The following is a 19,135-nucleotide window of genomic DNA, read 5'->3' as shown; positions in this document are numbered from 1 at the left end:
ACACCTTGCAGCCTTCTCTCATGGCTCAGGTATGTCCGGATTGGAATCTAGCCTGGTATCCTTACTCTACGCTGCAACTTCCAGCCCTGTAAGCCTCGGTGTTCTGTGCATGCTCTTTGAGGTTTGTGTCATCTACTTATATTCCCTTCTACCTCCTTTCTGTTGTCATCAATCTACCTCTCAGCCACTTCCCCTCTTTCCTGAAGACTTCAGCATGTTCACAACATCTTTTCTGTATATTCCAGCACTGCCATCACCCTAAGCGACTATCAAAGCTCACATTGTTGACCCATGCAATTCTCTAACCCCTTTGTCCTTGAACTGCATGCTTTCCATTATCTTCCATCTCCACCATACCTCAGCCCCATGACTCCTGTTGGACTTAGACCTTGTCATCCATGGAACTGCCCTATCCAAGATAATAGAGTCAGACCTTGGACTCTGATTAAAAACCTAATTCCTTCTGTTGCTTCTGCTACATCTGCTCTTCACAGAAACCTCCTACTTCTTGCTGTTCAGGAGCACCCCTCTATGTTCCTTCCATTTCATCCAACTTGGTGTTACTATCAAGCCAACCAAAATCTTCAAGTTCTTGCTTTTCACCCCATCCAAGTGGCCAAAACCCACCCTGCTTGGTTCCAATGAGTTTCTTCCTCTGTGTAGAAACCCAGGCTGTCCAGTGCTATAAGAAAAAAACATAACCTAACATAACCTCATAACATAACATAACCTCACATCTTGGTGCCACTATAAATTCACAGTCTTCATCTTCAACTGTATCTTCAATGGTACTCAGACACATTTCTAATTTATTGGTAAAGGGCTCATGCTCTAGACCCAGACAGAATCCATTTGAATCCCCATACCAGCTCCAGCTCTCACTAGCTGTGTTATCTTAGATGAGCCACTTCGCTCCTCTGCACCTCAATGTCAGTACCCATCAGACAAGATCAACTGTACCTCCTTCACGTGGCTGCAGTAAAGATTAATGGAGTAGAGCAATATACATAACAACCATTTCATGGGTATTGTACATGAGCATTATTTTCTAAATCAGATTTCTCTGTTTCATTCTTTTTAGTAGTTACTTTTAATCTTTATCACATATTCCTTTTACTTAGAACTCTCCTAGTGATCCATTCACTCTTAGTTGGCACATGTTTTTGGTCTCAGTTTAGATTTCTTTTTTTTTTTTTCCAGAAAATCATGCCCTATCCCACTCCATACCCCTAATTTGGCTTGAGGGTTCTTTCTCTGTACTCTCCTATTATTGAGCACCTTGTGTTATAATTAACTATAATCACCTCAAAAGGCCTGGGTATATCTTGCTCTTTGTTGTATCCCTAGCACCTAGCACAGGGCTGGCACATAGGGAAAAAAAAAAAATATATATATATATATACACACACACATATATATGTTAAATATAAATATATAAATAATATTAGAAAAAAAATGAAGACCTAGACAGGACTGTGAACTCCCTAAGGGCCGCTATTTTCTCTGGACCACTTTTTTTTTTTTTTATTTAAAGATTTTATTTATTTATTTATAGACAGAGAAAGAGAGGCAGAGGGAGAAGCAGGCTCCACGCAGGGATCCTGGGGCTCCAGGATCACACCCCGGGCTGCAGGCAGGGCCAAACCGCTGTGCCACCGGGGCTGCCCTCTCTGGACCACTTTTAATGTCTAGCCAGGAATCTTGTAATACTTGGAAATCAATATTTTTCAAATAATAATTTTTCTGGATTTCTTGAGAGTTGTTTTTAAATATCCAAAAGGATTCCTACTCTTTATCAATTTGCTTCTTCTCTACATGTCAAAATAGTCTCACCCTTCAAAGCTCAACTCAAAAGTAATGTTTTCCAGGAAGTTATTTTTTGTTTTTTTGTGTTTTTTCCAATCCCTTTGTCCTGGCTATCTATTGCTATGTAACAAAGCACTCCAAAACCTAGTGGCCTAAAACGATACTCTATCACTATGCCTCACAGCTCTGACAATGGTCTGTCATATGGCCCTAGTCATCTGGGAGCTTGACCAGGCTAACTGTCCAAGATGGCGTGGTCCCATGGCAGGCAGTTGCTATGGGCCACTGGGGAGTAAAGAGCTCAGTTGAGGCTCTTGACTTGAACAACTTCATGTGGCCTTCCCTGTTGCTTGGGTTTTTCATTACACAGCACCTGCAGATATTTACTCTTCCCACATGATCACTGGCTTCCAAAAGGCAGGACACAGGCCCTTCCAGGCTAGCCTAAGGACTATGCCTAGAAATAACTCAAGTGTCACTTCTACTGCATTTTATTGATCAAGGCTATCACAGGCCCTCCTGGATTCAAAGTAGAGAAATGAACTCCATTCTCTGGTGAAAAAGTGTCAAGGTCATAACTGCAAAAGATTGTATAAGATGGAAAATATTGTTTTGGCCATCTTTGACAAATACAGTCTGCCACATCCCTCAGGGCAAAATTTATCCTTTCTTGGTGTGTTCTCTAGGTGTTTATTCCGTTGTTTTTTTTTAACATTGATTTCTACCTCTGGGCCCAAAATTATTTTGCTAAGATAGGCCTCTCAATCTAGAGGCATATAAAACATTAGGTAAATGGAATAAAACTATGTGACCCAAACATATACAGTTGACCCTTGCACAACAGGGTTTGAACTGTGTGGGTCCACTTATGTGCTGATTTTTTTTCAATATATATATAGTACAGTCCTGTAAATATTTTCTCTTCTTTATGATTTTCTCTTCTCTAGCTTACTTTATATGTAAGAATATACTGTATAATACATAACAAACAAAATATGTGTTACTATATCACTGGTAAGGCTTCTGGCCAACAGTAGGCTTATTAGTAGTTAAGTTTTCAGAGTCGAAAGTTATAGGTGGATTTTCGACAGTGGTTGGGGTCAGCACCCTTAACCTCCATGTTTTTCAAGAATCAACTGTAATTATTATGTAAAAAGTGGGCCTTTATACTCAAAAATGGTTTGCTAAGCATTGGTTGGTTTATATGTTTGTCTTTTCTTAACTGAATTGATGTTTTTGAGCCCAAGGACTTAGCTTGATAACCTTTCGATCCCTAAAGTTTAGTAGCTTAACTCATACATAATAGATGCTCAATAAATTTTGACTTGGTTTGGTTACAAATTTTATTTAAAAATGTAACCTCTACCACTTATTTATACATTTGACAAGTACTAATCAGGTACTTATTATGCTGCAAACACAATGATAGAGGCTAGGGATAAAATGGCAAGCAAACCAGTTTGCAGCCCAGTGGGGTAGACAGATATTGGCCATACGGTCACCCTAAAGATGTAAACTTTCAATTGTGATAAGTTCTTTGTATTAGTTTCTGCAGGCTTCCATAACAAAGTACCACAAACCAAGTGGCTCAAAGAACAGATTTTTATTGTCTTATAGTCCTGGAGGCTAGAAGTCCAAGAGTCAGCAGGTTGGTTCCTTCTGAAAGTATGAGGGAGGGATGAGTCCCAGGCCTCACTCCTAGGCTTGCAGATGGCCAGCTTCTCCCATCTCTCTCTCTTTTTTTTTTTTTTTTCAAAAAAAAAGATTTTGTTTATTTATTCATGAGAGACACACACACAGAGAGAGAGAGAGAGGCAGAGACACAGGCAGAGGGAGAAGCAGGCTCCATGAAGGAAGCCTGATGTGGGATTTGACCCTGGGACTCCATGATCACACCCTGAGCCAAAAGCAGAAGCTCAACCACTGAGGTACCCAGGCATCCCTCTCCCCATGTCTCTTAATATCATCTTCCCTCTGTGTGTCTATCAGTATTCAAAGTCCCCTTTCTATAAGGACACCAATCATGTTGGATTATGGCTCATCCTAAAGACCTCATTTTAACTTAATTATCTCTGTAAAGACCCCCTTTTCAAAGAAGTCATACTCTAATGTGTGAAGGATAGGACTGCAGAAGATGAATTTGGGGGTGCACAATTTAACCTTTAACATTTTTTCAAAGGAAAAGTCTGTAGCACCATGAGAACCCATAAGAAGGGGTTTGAGGTAGTGTTGCCAAGGAAGCTTCCTCAACAAGTGAAGCTGCATGGAATTCTGAAGATGGATGTGGGTTTACCAAGTAAAGAGGGAAAGGAAGAAGGTTGTTAGCTATGGAAATAGTATGTGGTAAATCCTCTGTTAGCAGAAAGCATGGTATGTACAAGCAATTGAAAGAAGGCTAGCAGAGCTAGGGCAGAAGAGTGATATGATCTGCGTAATTTTTAAATATCATGGAGAAAATTTGAGACCTATGATGCAGGCATTTTTCTCTAGAGAGTATTATGTTTATTTCTGTCAGGTGGGTGTGGCTAATAACAGTCCTGGATGAGCGTGATCCAATCAGGACTACAGATGATCTCTAGGCTGTCTACTGTCCCTTCCATCATTGGTTCATTTCCAGTTTGCCTAACTTCCAGGATGTACCTGTTTAGGGTCCTGACTCAAAGCCTGGGGATTTACTAACCCTTCTGAATCTGGGTTGCTGTCCTGAATTCCAGATTTTATCCTCTGGCTTCATGAGTCTGTCATAAACTCTGCTGAAGTTCTCAGCCTGTCTGGCAATCAGTAGATACCATCAGACATGGCTCCAAATGCTACGTTCTTCTGTTTCCTTTATCTCGTAGAAGATTTAGTTCAAATGACCTGTTTTGCCATCACACCAAATGGCTGCTCATGGATAATCGGTTGGCAAGAAGTCAGATGAATGCTGGTAGAACAGACAGGAAGCTTGACATTAGTCAAGCATAGTGATCATGATGACATGATAGAAGCATAATGGTAAAAATGAAAAAAGATGGGTAAAAAAACATCAAGAGGTAGAATTGGCAGAACTTGGAATGGATTGGATGTGGAGATGAGGGAGAGAGAGAGGTCCCAAGGATGATGCTTAGGTTTCTATCCCATCCGAATATTATTCATTTACATATTTGCAGAGAATTGACATAATGTGGGGCAAGAGTCAAAGGTTCAGTTTGGAGTTATTGGTTCTGAGGAGCTTGGAGACCTGTAGGAGGCTACAGCAATGAAGCATTTGTATGCATGAGCCCAAAAAGGAGGTCTGTGTAAGAGATGAAAGTCAGTGCATCCCCATGGGTGGAGGATAGACCAGACTGGAAGCTTTAGAAACTCCAGGGTCTGTCTTTCTTATGAGGATGAAAGAGAGAAAGAGGGAATGACCAAAGATATATGAAGAAAATCAGAAAACAAAGGAAGTTTAGTGTTTCAAGAAGAAAAGTTAGTTAACACCATTCAGTGCTGCTAAAAATTCTAGTGTGATAATTGAATATGGATGATCTTGCCAAATATAAGTTGCAAGCGATGAGGTGGCAAATAAATCACTGTGACCTACATAAAGCTGTTCAAAGGCAACACTACAAAGTCTTGAGAAGACAACAGCAAAAAATTCTTCATAATCTCAGAGCAGGAAAACATTCCTTAAACAAGATGCCAAATGCATTAATAATAATGGAAAAGATGGGGGCGCCTGGGTCGTGCAGTTGGTTAAGTGTCAGACTCTTGATTTTGGCTCAGATCATGATCTCAGTGTTGTGAGATTGAGCCCTGAGTCAGGTTCTGTGCTTAGTGGGGAATCTGTTTTAGATTCCCTCTCTCCCCTCTGCTCGTCTCCCTCATGCTTCAACTCTATCTTACTAAAATAAATAAATATATTTTAAAAAATAATGTAGAAGATGGATAAAGGTGACTGCATTAAAATAAAGAGCTCCTCATCTTTAAAAGCTACTGTAGAGTTTCACATCTGAAACAAATATAGCAATATGTCAACCCAATGGTACTTCAATAATAACAAAATTTTGTAAAAGATACTATAAAGTTTAAAAACAAGCCCCAGAACAGAAGAAAATATTTGCAACATTTGAAAATGATGAGGACTCTGTACTCAGATCTATGAATAACTCAAGTAATCTACAGGAAAAAAAGCCCAATAGAAAATGGGCAAGAGACAAACAGGCACTTTACACAAGAGATCCAAATAGCCAGTCAGTATATGAAAAAGAGTTTAACCTTTTTAGCAATCAGTCATATACAAATTAAAACCACATACCTTCCTATCTTACCCATCCATCACAACATTTAAAAGTTTGAGAACACCAAGTGCTGACAAGGAAAGACTCTCACAAGCTGTTGGTAAGAAAACACATTCACACAAAATTCCAAAACAGGTTGACCTTTATTACAGTGAAGATACATAAACCTTTGACTAGGGATTCCACTTCCATGTATAAAACCCTAGAGAAAAGTTCTGCAACTGTATATGGGATACAGGTACAAAACTGGGTTTTGCAGCATTGTTTTGTTTTTGTTTTGTTTTTTAATTTTCTAGATCGAGAGAGCACAAGGGGAAGGAGCAGAGGGAGAGGCACAGAGACAATCTTAAGCAGGCTCCATGATCAATGTGGAGCCCAATGTGGGGCTCAGTCTCATGACCTTGAGATCATGACCTGAACTGCAATCAAAAGTTGGACACTTAATTGATTGAGCCACCCAGGTGCCCCTGTAGCATTAAAATTTTTTTAAATTTAGGATCAATTAATTGACATATAGAGTAGTATTAGTTTCAGAGGTAGACTTCAGTGATTCATCAGTTGCATATAACACTAAGTGCTCATGACGTCAAGTGCCTGCCTTTCTGCTCATCACCCAGTTTCCCATCCCCTCACCCATCTCCCCTCCAGCAACCCTCAGTTTGTTTCCTATAGTTAAGAGTCTCTTATGGTTTGTCTCACTTCCTCTCTGATATCATCTTATTTTATTTTTCCCTCCCTTCCCCTATATTCATCTGTTTTGTTTCTCAAATTCCACATATGAATGAAATCATATGATACTAGTCTTCCTCTGACTGACTTATTTCACTTAGCATAATATCCTCTAGTTCCATCCATGTCATTGCAAATGGTGAAATTTCATTCTTTTGATGGCTAACATTCCATTGTATATATATGTGTATGTAGGTATACATGTATACATATATGTTCATATATATATATATACACATATATACATGTTGATGGACGTCTGGGCTCTTTCCATATTTTGGCTATTGGGGACATTGTTGCTATAAGCATTGGGGTGCAGGTGCCCCTTCAGATCACTAACGTTTATATCCTTTAGATAAATACCAAGTAGCATAATTGCTGATTCATACGGTAGCTCTATTTTTAACTTCTTGAAGGACCTCCATACTGTTTTCCAAAGTGGCTGCACCAGTTTGCATCCCTTCCGACAGTGTAAGAGGGTTCCCCTTTCTCCACATCCTTGCCAACATCTGTTGTTTCCTGAGATGTTAATTTTATCTATTCTGACTGGTATGAGGTGGTATCTATCTCATCCCTGCAGCATTAATAATGCTCTCAGACCATCATTTCACAATGTATACATTTATCAAACCATTATATTGTATACATTAAATTTATACAATATTATATGTCAATTATATTTCAATAAAAGTGAGAAAAAATATTCTCAGAGCAAAACAACTCAAATGTCCTTCAACAGTAGAACAGCTAAATAATCTGTGAGATTTCACTCAATGAAGAAATCATACAGTAAAGAAAGTGGATGACCTGGGGTTTATGTACAATCACATATATGAATCTCAGAAGCATTTTGTTGAGTTAAAAAAGAGAATATATACAAGTGTGATTCTAATTACTGATTCAAAAGCAAGGATGGGTTATTACAAAAGTCATAATAACATTTGCTGGGTGAAAGATTGGGGATCATAACTGGAGAACAAATGGGGAGAACTATGAAGGATTGGCAGTGATATTCTGTTTTTGACCAGAGTGGTAGTTATATGGATGTTTGCTTTCTAAGTATTCTGTAAACTGTACACATTTTATTATCTTTCTGTAGGAAAGTTATATCTCACTATAAAAAACTTAAAAAGAAAAATACCAAAGCTACTTCTGAAAATCATACAGTTTAATCTTGAGTTAATCCCATTATTTTTGCAAATGATGCTTTCTATTAGTGATTAAGTAAATCAATGTGACAGTCAAGGCTAGTACAAGTACAATTACACTCAATGTTGTATACTGCCAAAAATTCTCTAGAATTGTGGAATCAGATAAAAATATGAAAAAAAATTGCTTTGATTCCTAGGTTGGATCATTAAATGCATGCTTCCTTGCAAAGAAGAATTTCCAAGTTGATGTATACGAAGCTAGGGAAGGTAAGAAAATATTGAAAATTATGAGAAAATTGATTCTCTGACAATTTTAAAAATAAATTTTTTTAGAAAGAGGAACTTAAATTTTTTTAACAACTTCAACTATCTAAATTATTTTAATACAAAATCTATGATTAGTGTTTGCTTTAAAGAACTTAACAGGGTCTTTTAGCTTGGTCCTGATTGCGCCAGTTGTTCAGATGCTGTGTGCTTACCCTGTTCTAAGATAGAGGAGCTTTTTGTAATACGGAGTCTACTTTCCATGTCTTAGATATCCGAGTGGCTAAATTTGCACGTGGAAGAAGCATTAATCTGGCCCTTTCTTATAGAGGACGACAAGCCTTGAATGCCATTGGCCTGGAAGATCAGGTACCTTATTAACATATTTTCCTTATAAAAGATCATACTTGTAATTTTCCAACAATTACATGCTCTTGATTTCAGCCTAATTCAAAGCACCATATGATGCCAAGAAACTTTGCATGAAAATGCATCCTACAAAGGTTTTCAAACTTCTAAATTTGGCAAGATGATGAACATTTGACACTTGAGGCAGCTGGGGGACCTGGAGCATGACGCGGAGCAGGGGGATCCTACAACCCCCCTAATGATCTCTTCTGACACTGAGTTCTCAGTGAGAGGGTAGGTCTCAGCCTACAGAAAGTGTGACCTGAGGAGGCATCCCAATGAGAAGAGGCCAGAAAATCCCATTCTTTTGACCATACAGCTCCATAGTCTCTTGTCCACAATTCTATACTCCAAAAAACTCTGGAAACAGAAAGCTTTTCATCACCCATTCAGCAGCAAACTTGACCTGATGTGAGGCTTCTTATGGCCTTTTTAAAATTCTCATTTAGTGTAAAATGTTTTGCTACAGATATATTATCCTCCGATATGGGGTGGTGCCCCCACAGTCCACGGGGTGTTTTGTGATATCTGGATATGCATTCCATTACCTATCTAAAATTTGAAAACTTTGAACCCTGAAACCAATGTGCCCCCAGGGTTTGGATAAGTACTGTAGGTCTGTAGATTTTCCTGATGTGGTCTCAATGCTGCCAAACTTCTCACTGTCTCACATGTAGCTTGGAAGTGTGAACAGATGTAATATATTTTGCTGATAATACTTTTGTGGATAACGTGTCTTTGAAGTGATAATATGGGTCAGTACAGGTACCAGTTCTAGTTCCACAGTTTTCCTTAGATGTGTGTGTAGGAAAACACTCTTCATGGAGGTTTGGGCATCCTAAGTTTTCTTCCTAATGTTTTACTCTCTTCTGTGATCATGAAAAAAAATCACTTATAAACTCTCCAACACTGAACCATTTTCTTTAATGATAATATGTGATTTAGAGCAGATAAAATCTAAGTCAATTACAAAATCTAAAAGTTAAAAAAAAACCAAAAACTAAAATTTGCGGGAACATAATTTTCATTGTTTCCATCATACTTCCATCATCCTTTGCGTTAATTTTTAATTTTTTGAAAATATTTGAAAAATCTCATTTTAAAACTGGTGTATATCTTATTTGGATGATGCCATGTTATGGTAATTGAACTTGATATTTCTGATTTTATTTCAGATTGTATCCCAAGGCATTCCCATGAGAGCAAGAATGATTCATTCTCTTTCAGGAAAAAAGTCTGCAATTCCCTATGGGACCAAGTCACAGGTGGGTTTACCCTGAAGATCGTGTTTGCTTCAGTTGAGTCTAACATCGGCCCCTCCTTTCCTCTCTAGATCTATCTTTGGCCTTGCCTGGATCAGTCTACAATTTGGAAACATATACTAGTTAAGATGTTAATTGATAGGAGACTTTAAGATAGGTTCCAATTTCCCTAATAAACACTCAATAGGAGTTAGTTAAATTTTCATCCCTCTGAAGCTCTTTTTGCCTATATGCATTGTTCATGGTGGCCTGGACACCCTTTCTCTCCCATCTCCTTCCAATTACATAGAGAGGATTATCATGTATTTATTATCAAGCATAAAATGCAAGAGCAACTCTAGAGGGTTTTCCCCAAATTGACTCTCTTGCCCCAAATTTAATTATAAAGGACTTTATAGAATGAACCAGAAATGTTTTCAGTGCTGTATGACTTCTAAAACAACAGAAGGCAGATGGTGATGTAGTTTACAAAAGAAAATCCTTTATCTTACCTTGTGTTTTTCTTGTCTTTACATTGTAACAGAGTTGGGGGGAAGAATGTATTTTTATCTAATATTTATAACTTAGATGGGTGGGTGGTTTAGCGCCACCTTCAGCCCAGAGCCTGATCCTGGAGACCCAGAATCAAGTCCCACGTTGGGTTCCTTGCATAGAGCCTGCTTCTCCCTCTGCCTGTGTCTCTGCCTCTCTCTCTCTCTCTCTCTCTCTCTCTCTGTGTCTCTCATGAATAAATAAATAAAATCTTTAAAATAATAATAATAATAATATTTATAGCTTCTAAGTTTGTTTATTTGAGAGAGAATGGATGTACCAAACATCTATCAACCAAAGAAAAACCCAACTTGCTTTATCCAACAAGGCTTCATTTTATTAAGTGCAGAACCCAAATGAGGTTTATATTCTTTGAGTCTCTGCTCCCACTGAGCTCCCATTGCAGGTGGATCAGCTATTCTCAGATTCTGCTGGGATTATGCTAAAATGCAGAGTCTAATTCTGTAGGGCCAGGATGGAGGCCAAGATTACACATTCTAAACACACTCAGGTGGTGTCCATGGACCACACACCTTGGGCAGCAAGAGATAAAACACAGGTGCTCATGGGAACAAGGTCTGTGTAGACCTTGTGATGGTAAAAGTGCTTGAAACACCTCACACTCATTAGGATGCTACTATCAGAAAACAGGGAGAAAAACAGAAAATAATAAGTGTTGGGAAAGATGCAGAGAAATCGGAACACCTGTGTGCTGTTGGTAGGAATATAAAATGGTGCAGCTGCTATGGAAAACAGTGTAGTCATTCCTCCAAAAATTAAAAATAGAATCTCCATATAATCCAGCAGTTCCCTTTCTGGGGAAAGGGAAACTGAAAGCAAGGACTTGAAGAAATATTGGAATACTCATGATCATAGCAGCGTTATTCACAGTAGTCAAAAAGCAAAAGTGACCCAAATGTCCATCAATGGATGGATGGATAAACAAAATATAGTATATAAATATGTAAGATAATAGAAAAATATATTGGTTTCTGCCCCTAGTTCCTGGCACAGAACTCCTAAAATTTGTAATTTCCTAAATGATAAGAGCACTAGGAGATCTTTTGTTCTAATATTTGTTCTTTGACTGTGATTCCTAACACAGAGCTCCTAAATCCCTTGGAATTTCCTGGGTGATAAGAGTTTCTTTTGTTCTAATGAGGTATCAGGTAACTTGGTGGGCTCCTGGATGGGGGCTGGTTGCCAGAAAGACCAAACCATAATTAGAAGCTTGGAATTTTCAGCCCCACCCATTGCCAGAGAGGGGAGAGGGACTGGAAATGGAGTTAATGAACCATCATGCCCATGGGAAGGAATCTCCATAAAAGTCCCAAAAGCATGGAGTTCAGAGAGCTTCCCGGTCCATGAACACATAGAGATGCTGGTAGAAGAGTAGCACACCAATAGAGGACAAACATATATCTTGCCCTACACATCTTTCCAACTAGATGTTCATCTGTACCCTTCCTTTATCATATCCTTTAATAATAAATTGATAAACAGTGAGCCAACTGTTTTCCTGAGTTCTGGTAGCTGCTCTAGCAAGTCAATTGAACCTGAAGAGAAGGTCATGGGAACTTTTGATTTATAGCCAATTGGGCCCAGGTCCAAGCTGCATTGCCATTGGCCTTTGAAGTGTGTGTGTGTGTGGAGGGGTGGGTGAGTCTCCCGTGAGACTGTGACTATCTTAACTTTTGGGATCTGAGGCTAACTCCAGGCACATAGTGTTAGAATTGTTCAATTGTAAGTCAGCCAGCTTGAGTCACTGAGAAATGGCCTGGTGGAGGACGCTCCCCACACCCCCTGCCCCACTGCCCCAACACACGCATCTGGTGTCAGAGTAGTACGTGAGAGTGAGGAAGACACTCACCGGAGGAGAAGGGGAAGTTTTCTATACAATGTACACTGGAATACTATTCAGCCTTTAAAAAATTTTTTTAAAAAGGAAATCCTGACACCTGCCACAACATGGTTGAAACTGGAAGGCTTTATACTAAGTGAAATAAGCCAGTTACAGGACAAGTACCATATAAGACTTGTGTGAGGTATCTAGAGTAGTTAAGTTCATAGAAACAGAGGGTAGATGGTGGTTGCCAGGGCCTGGAGGGAGGGAGAAATGGGAAGCAATTGTTTAATGGGTATAGAGTTTCAGGTTTATAAGATATAGAGTTCTGGGGCTCGATGATACTGATGGTTGCATGACAATGTGAATGTCCTTAACGCCACTGACCCATACGCTAAAAAAGGGTTAAGATGATTAAAGCTATATTATGTGTGGTTTACTGCAATTAAAGTTCATTTAAAAAGCTGCTGAAAAGTAAAACATCCCAACAACTAAGGGCCTATGAGGATGGGAGAAGGGTGGGGAAGGATCAAAATTTTCCATTTAGTGACTTTCTAAAAGAATAACCCGCTTATTTGGCCTTATAAAAACATAGATACAGAATCTCACTGCATGATCCCAGCAGGAGAAGGGAGCAGAAGAAAGTCTACCAACCATCTATAGTCAGAGAAACATTTTTGTATGATTAATATGTCCTATTTAATTGAGTAACTAATATGTCCTGTTTAATCGGCCCCAAACTGGGCTTGGTGCTGCAGGAAAGAAACACAAGATTTGCACATGCAAGACAAGTGTAAGCTGTGCATCCTGACTGTATCCCTTCCATGAGCAATAACTGTCCTCCTGTGTGCCAACCCCCGTGCTAGTGTGAGTTGCTGAGAACCAGGAGAGGAGCTGGCAGCCTGGTGAGGACACGTGGTAATCAAGTTCTTTCGGAAGAACTCTCCTGAGTGAAAGAGCGCTCAGCTGTGTGGCTCAGAGAGGAGGTAGCTTTAGTTTTCCGAAAAGATCTCACAAAGAAAGTGAAGTTTGAGACAGACATTTCATTTAAATATTAAATTGGCACCAAAATATCATTTTCCCAACTAAATGAGTGTCCACATCCATCTATGGCAGGCAGTTGGGTGAGACTAGAATTCTGAAAGAATGTAAATTTTTAAGCACTGTGTATTGGCTAAGAAAACTTGTAATGCACTTTTACATAACAGAACCTTACAGTAATCAGCAACCTTGGACTCTTAATACAACCACTTTGATTTACAGATGAAGAAAGAGGCTGCATGGGTACATGAGGTCAACACCAAGGGGAACTCAGGATGGGTGTCCTCAAGCACAGTGGCCAGTGCAGCCTGGTGTAGGAGGTGCGCCCAGGAGCGTTGGGCAATCTTGATTTTGCTAAATTGCGAGTGACCGTAGTAATCATCCCACCTTTGTCTTGGATTCACAGGGAATTAGCCAAGTAGGCCAATTCTGACATCATCTCCAACCCAGAGATTGAGCCAATAAAGTATGAGTAAACCAAGGAGTAAGACATGGTTCAGGGCAGCCCGGGTGGCTCAGCGGTTTAGTGCCTCCTTTAGTCCAGGGCCTGGTCCTGGAGACCTGGATCAAGTCCCACATCGGGCTCCCTGCATGGAGCCTGCTTCTCCCTCTGCCTATGTCTCTGCCTCTCTCTGTTTCTCTCTGTGTCTCTCATGAATAAATGAATAAAATCTTAAAAAAAAAAAAGACATGGTTCAGAATATCAGGGAAGTTAGATGAGCAGAGTGATGTGGGCTTGAGCCTGAAACTAGCCTTTTCACCCCCAGCACCAGGGGAAGCGAAAGGGGGCAGCTTCATCCCCACTGATGCCCAAGAAGGGGAAGGTGTTGGGGGGGGTTCCCATGTGGGGCCTTCAATACATTAGAAGAGGGAGGAAATGCTCACTGGCTCACCGATCCCATATTCTCAATTCTTAGAACTTGGTTAATGCTAAATTTGCAGCCACCTCTATTTGGTTTGCACTGTTACTTTTATAATGAGGTTAAACACAGGACCTTCTTTAAGAGCTATATAAAATTGTTTTGGGTCGCTCAATTCCACAGCCTGTGAAGGGCAAAGGCCTCCCCATGGCCCGAGGCAGCCTACCTTCTGCTGGCCTCCCTCCTTCTCTGAGCCTCTCTTCTCCACCTGCCATTTTCTCTGCCTTTTCTCCCTGGTGGGGTCCAGGCTCTTCCAGTCTTGCTGGTTCCTGTTGTCTCCCTCCCAAATTGCCCTGGGAACTATCAAAATATTCCCTGATATAGAGAGCAGGTCAGAGCTCCCCTAATGTTTTTAATGATGCAGAAAAATATTTTTTTATTTTATTTCATTCCAATGTAGTTCCCACACAGCGTTATATAATTTCAGGTGTAGGGCAGCCCGGGTGGCTCAGAGGTTTAGCTCTGCCTTCAGCCCGGGGTGTGATCATGGGGTCCAGGGATCGAGTCCCATGTCAGGCTCCCTGCATGGAGCCAGCTTCCCCCTCTGCCTGTGTCTCTGACTCTCTCTCTGTGTCTCTCATGAGTAAATGAATAAAATCTTAAAAAAAATTGGGTGTACAATATAGTGATTCAACAATTCCGTATATTATAAGGTGCTCATCACTCTTAATCCCCCTCACCCTATTTCATCCATCCCCCCATCCACCTTCTCTACTTCCCCAATTCTTGCCCCTAATGTCCTATGCCTCAGAGAAATAGCACCCCCTTACTAGCAAACATCCTCATTTGAAGGCTTTTGGGATATAGAATGTAAACATGCTTTCTAATATATTTGAAAAAGCACTGCAACTACTGTTTTACAAATCTCCAGAGGAGATAATCCAACTTCCTTTAGGTTTTATTATTAATGTTTTGGTTACCAGGACCACTTTATACTTCCTGACTTATTTATTCTTTTTTTTTTTTTTTGCAGTTTTAAAATAACTTTAATTTTATTAAGGACTTTTGTGAAGGTCCATTTGAAACAATTTAGTCTGTCAAATATAATTGAATCACTAAGCAGCAACAGCAGCCAATTTCAGTGTTGGATTAATAAAGTACAATTCATTTATAATTATGCTACTACATGTCTAGGAAGAATACACAGAATTTTATAAAAATGCAATATGATGAGTAAGGACAGTTGAATAATGACTCATAAAATAGATTAAATTGTGGTCATTTGAACTGTCATTTGAAATTTGTGGCTGCCAGCTGGCAACCAGAGTTCTTTTTGTTTCTATTTTGTTATGATAAATTAAATAAGTTTGATAAAGCTATCCACATAGGAAATCTGGAGCTAGAATATGAGAATTATTTCTTTGTAGCCCTCACCAGACATGAGGGCTTTCCCCCCAGTTTTACTGAGAAATAATTGGCATACATCATATTGTAAGTTCAAGGTGAACAGCATGATGGTTTGATTTATATGTATTGTGAAGACTTGTTTATTCTCATTCATATTTTTTCTTCATAACATCAACCTTTTAGAATAGGCATTGGAGAAGTGAGACTTGGTGGGGGAGGCTCTAACTTTTGCTTATGACACAATGCTGCCCACGGACTCTGGGTAGAATGGACAGGGACTCCCTCCACAGGACCAGTGTGCGTATCGGTTTCCAATGATGCAAGTGTCAACCCAGCCTGGCAACCGATATGGACAGAATATTTTCCCCACATAAATGAGCCTTCCTAGTTTAAATGTTTCCTAACATACTTTGAATAACAAGTGTGGTTTCCATCGAAACGAGGAGATTAATGACACAGAAGACTGGAAAACAGAACAAAGATGCCGAGAATGAAGAAGTCCTATTAATTTTAATTTATAGCAAAGACACAGGAAGCTTCTTCTCAGTCATTGTCTTTGTAGCATGACCAAGTTATTTTTATACCAACTATAGATTTGGCTGTTAATAATAAATGTCTACTTTTGGGTGAGGTGAAGATTTATAAATTACCATATTTGCATTAAATGATGAGATGCTTCTAAGTTTGGGAAATGTATGCTTAAATTTTTAAGGAATACACTCATATCCTTGAATGGCAAGGCTGCATTATGACTTTCCGGGGCTCTGAAAAGGCACTTTTGCCTTTGTGGGTCCCTCTCTCTGAAACAATAGGTACTAGAAATTAGATTTCATAAGTGCATTGGTATAAAGATTAAATAATCCGGGCTAGATTCATTCTCATATATTTGTTATATATGAATATATATATATATATATATATGAATATAATGAATCTCAGCATCCTCTGAATCTATTTTTTTCTTCTAATTTTAGTATCAACTAAAAGTAGAAACTTTTCATGGGCCCCAAAAAGTATGTGACCCCCTAGGCATTGGGCCCACTGTGCCTCATGGAACAGTCAGCCTGCTGAATTGTCCTATAAAAAAAAAAAGAAAGAAAAAGAGAAAAAAGAACATGTGCCCCAGTGAGGACTGACCCTACACTTCTATCAATATTTTCCTCACCACCACCGCCATTAACCCCACACACAGTGCTTTCACATTGAAATGAATACCTTCAAAGTATTCTCTTTAGGAAATTGCACATTTATTCTAGTGATACTGTCGTCATTAACAGCTCATTTGGAGACCTAACATGAAAGTATGAGATGTTGTTAAAACAAAACTATCTTAGCTAAAATAACATTTTTGCTGTAAGACAAGGATTTGGTTTTTGTGGCATCAAACCTTGAAAAAAACCTAAGTTTAATATTGAACATTTTATTATGTGTATTTGGTTATAGTGTTTTGTTTTGTTTTTTTAAAAAGCTACTTAGCTAGATGATTACAAAACTAAGCTTGCAACCCCCTGCTAGTTATTTCCTGTTGCTGAGTGAATGATGTGAGGTATGTTTGTCCATTGCCCAGAAGCCTACAGTATCTGTTATATTTTTCTTGCAGTATATTCTTTCTATAAGCAGAGAAAATCTTAACAAGGACCTGCTGACTGGTAAGTCCAATGCTTATCCAGCAAATGTCATTTCAGTAAAGTCCAACCTTGTCACATGATTTGCTGGGATCTGCTTACTATTGCTTTTCATGGATCATTCATGGGTTATTATTAGTGCAAGTCTATGTACAATACAAAGTCCTTGAAAAGTTGTAGTGATACATGCTCCAGTGTCTCTTTTGCATATTATCACTGATCTAAATAAAAATCATTTGTTCAATACACATTAAATTCCCATTGTCTTCTCAGCATTGGGATGAATGAGTGCTCACTCCCTAAAGAACTCATGGACTAGAGGATAAGACACTCTCGAACACCTTGCAAAGTGACACAGTTAGCTCCACACTACAGAAAGATGAAAAGCAGACGTTGGAGGGATGTGGTCTTTAGAGTATTTGGAATAATCCCTTGCATGTGAACCAAGCCCTGGACTAAAGCTAGAGCATGGGGGTCAGAGGGGAGGGTGGAAGCTCAGGGTATTTGTAGGAGACCCAATAGGTAGAGGGTATAAGAGGTTGAAAAAGAGGAAGTTGTGAAATATGCCCTGAAGACTTCAATGTGTTACAGACCCACCCATTAATGGAAAAGCCACTGGATTGCAAATTAAATCTGTAGCTTGGATAATCAGCTCAAGTACCTGCCCTGTAGCCCTTGGTTATAACACTTTTTCTTCTCATCAGCATGTGTGCTAATCAGATCCATTCCCCATAGGGCAAGACACTTGCCCCATAGGGCAAGACACTTCTGCTTTTATTTTTTTTAAAGATTTTATTTATTCATGACACACACACACACACACACACACACACACACACACATGCAGAGAGAGAGAGAGGCAGAGACACAGGCAGAGAGAGAAGCAGGCTCCATGCAGGGAGCCCGACGTGGGACTCGATCCCGGGTCTCCAGGATTAGGCCCTGGGCCGAAGGCAGACGCTAAACTGCTGAGCCACCCACTCTACTGACTTTTAAATCAATTCCTCTGTGCAATCCAGCAGCCTCTGAGTTGTAGAGAGCAGAGCTTCTACATGGTTTATTTGTGTTTCTCCACAGCCCCTACCCAGCATGAGTTTGCAGTGTGTCTGTTGAATTGAATTTAACTGAACTGGCAGGAGGAGCCTGTGAAGCTCACTCCTGCTGATCCACCAGGGACTTCAGAAATATGGCTTAGTATTTTTCTTAATTCTACTTCTTTACTTATATTCGCAAGACTATCCTTTGGATGGGTAGATGTTGGGAGGGGGTATAGGTTGCTGGATATACTCATTGATCTCAAGAAGTCCCCAAACAGCTTTTTTAAAAGTAGTATATAGCAGACCTAAGACGATTTCTTTAGAGCATCCTCTGAATCTATTAAGATAAAAATGAGAGCAAATATTCACCAGGAAGTATGTTAAGTGTTATACATGCATCAATGTATATAACCATCTCAAAAGCTCCTGGAGCTGAGAACTCCTTTTCCCTCAGCTTTAAAGACGGTGAAGGAGGCTTCCAGAGCTCCCCGGAGTAGCACCCCACACTGTTAATAAGTGTTAAATTCTGGGCTGGAGCTTGAGCTCTTACTCCAAAGTCCATGCACTTATCCCATAGAGTCTGTACCTCCAATATTACACATGAAACATCCGCTAACAGTAGGAACTACAATTTGGAAAGAGCTGATCTTGGTAGACAGACCAGAAGCTCCTGGACCTATTTTTCCTTAGAAATGTGCTGCATAGTGAGCAACTTCATAAATGCCATTAATATGTGAATAGAGTGGACGTGGACTCTCTTCGCTCTTAAACGCTGTCTGACATATGAATTCTTTCACACAGCTGTCATTCCTTTACACAAATGTGTGAACTGCCCGCTCTGCGTGCAAACACTTGCTCCTGGCTGAACAACACCTCCCCCCACCAAAGACATGGGGATAAAATCATTGC

General features: G+C 39.6%; 1 protein-coding gene across 1 annotated transcript in view; it reads left to right on the top strand.

The window, feature by feature from the left end:
* The window catches only part of KMO (kynurenine 3-monooxygenase), a 53,864-nt gene that overhangs the window by 11,600 nt on the left and 23,129 nt on the right, over nucleotides 1–19,135 (top strand). Inside the window, 4 exon segments of the mRNA XM_072830412.1 lie at nucleotides 8,146–8,215; nucleotides 8,484–8,581; nucleotides 9,796–9,885; nucleotides 17,165–17,213. Coding sequence (XP_072686513.1) covers nucleotides 8,146–8,215; nucleotides 8,484–8,581; nucleotides 9,796–9,885; nucleotides 17,165–17,213 — 307 coding nt within the window.

Source organism: Canis lupus, chromosome 6 (genome assembly GCF_048164855.1).
Source record: "Canis lupus baileyi chromosome 6, mCanLup2.hap1, whole genome shotgun sequence".
Lineage (NCBI taxonomy): Eukaryota > Metazoa > Chordata > Mammalia > Carnivora > Canidae > Canis > Canis lupus.
This window is presented reverse-complemented; position numbering and strand designations above follow the sequence as displayed.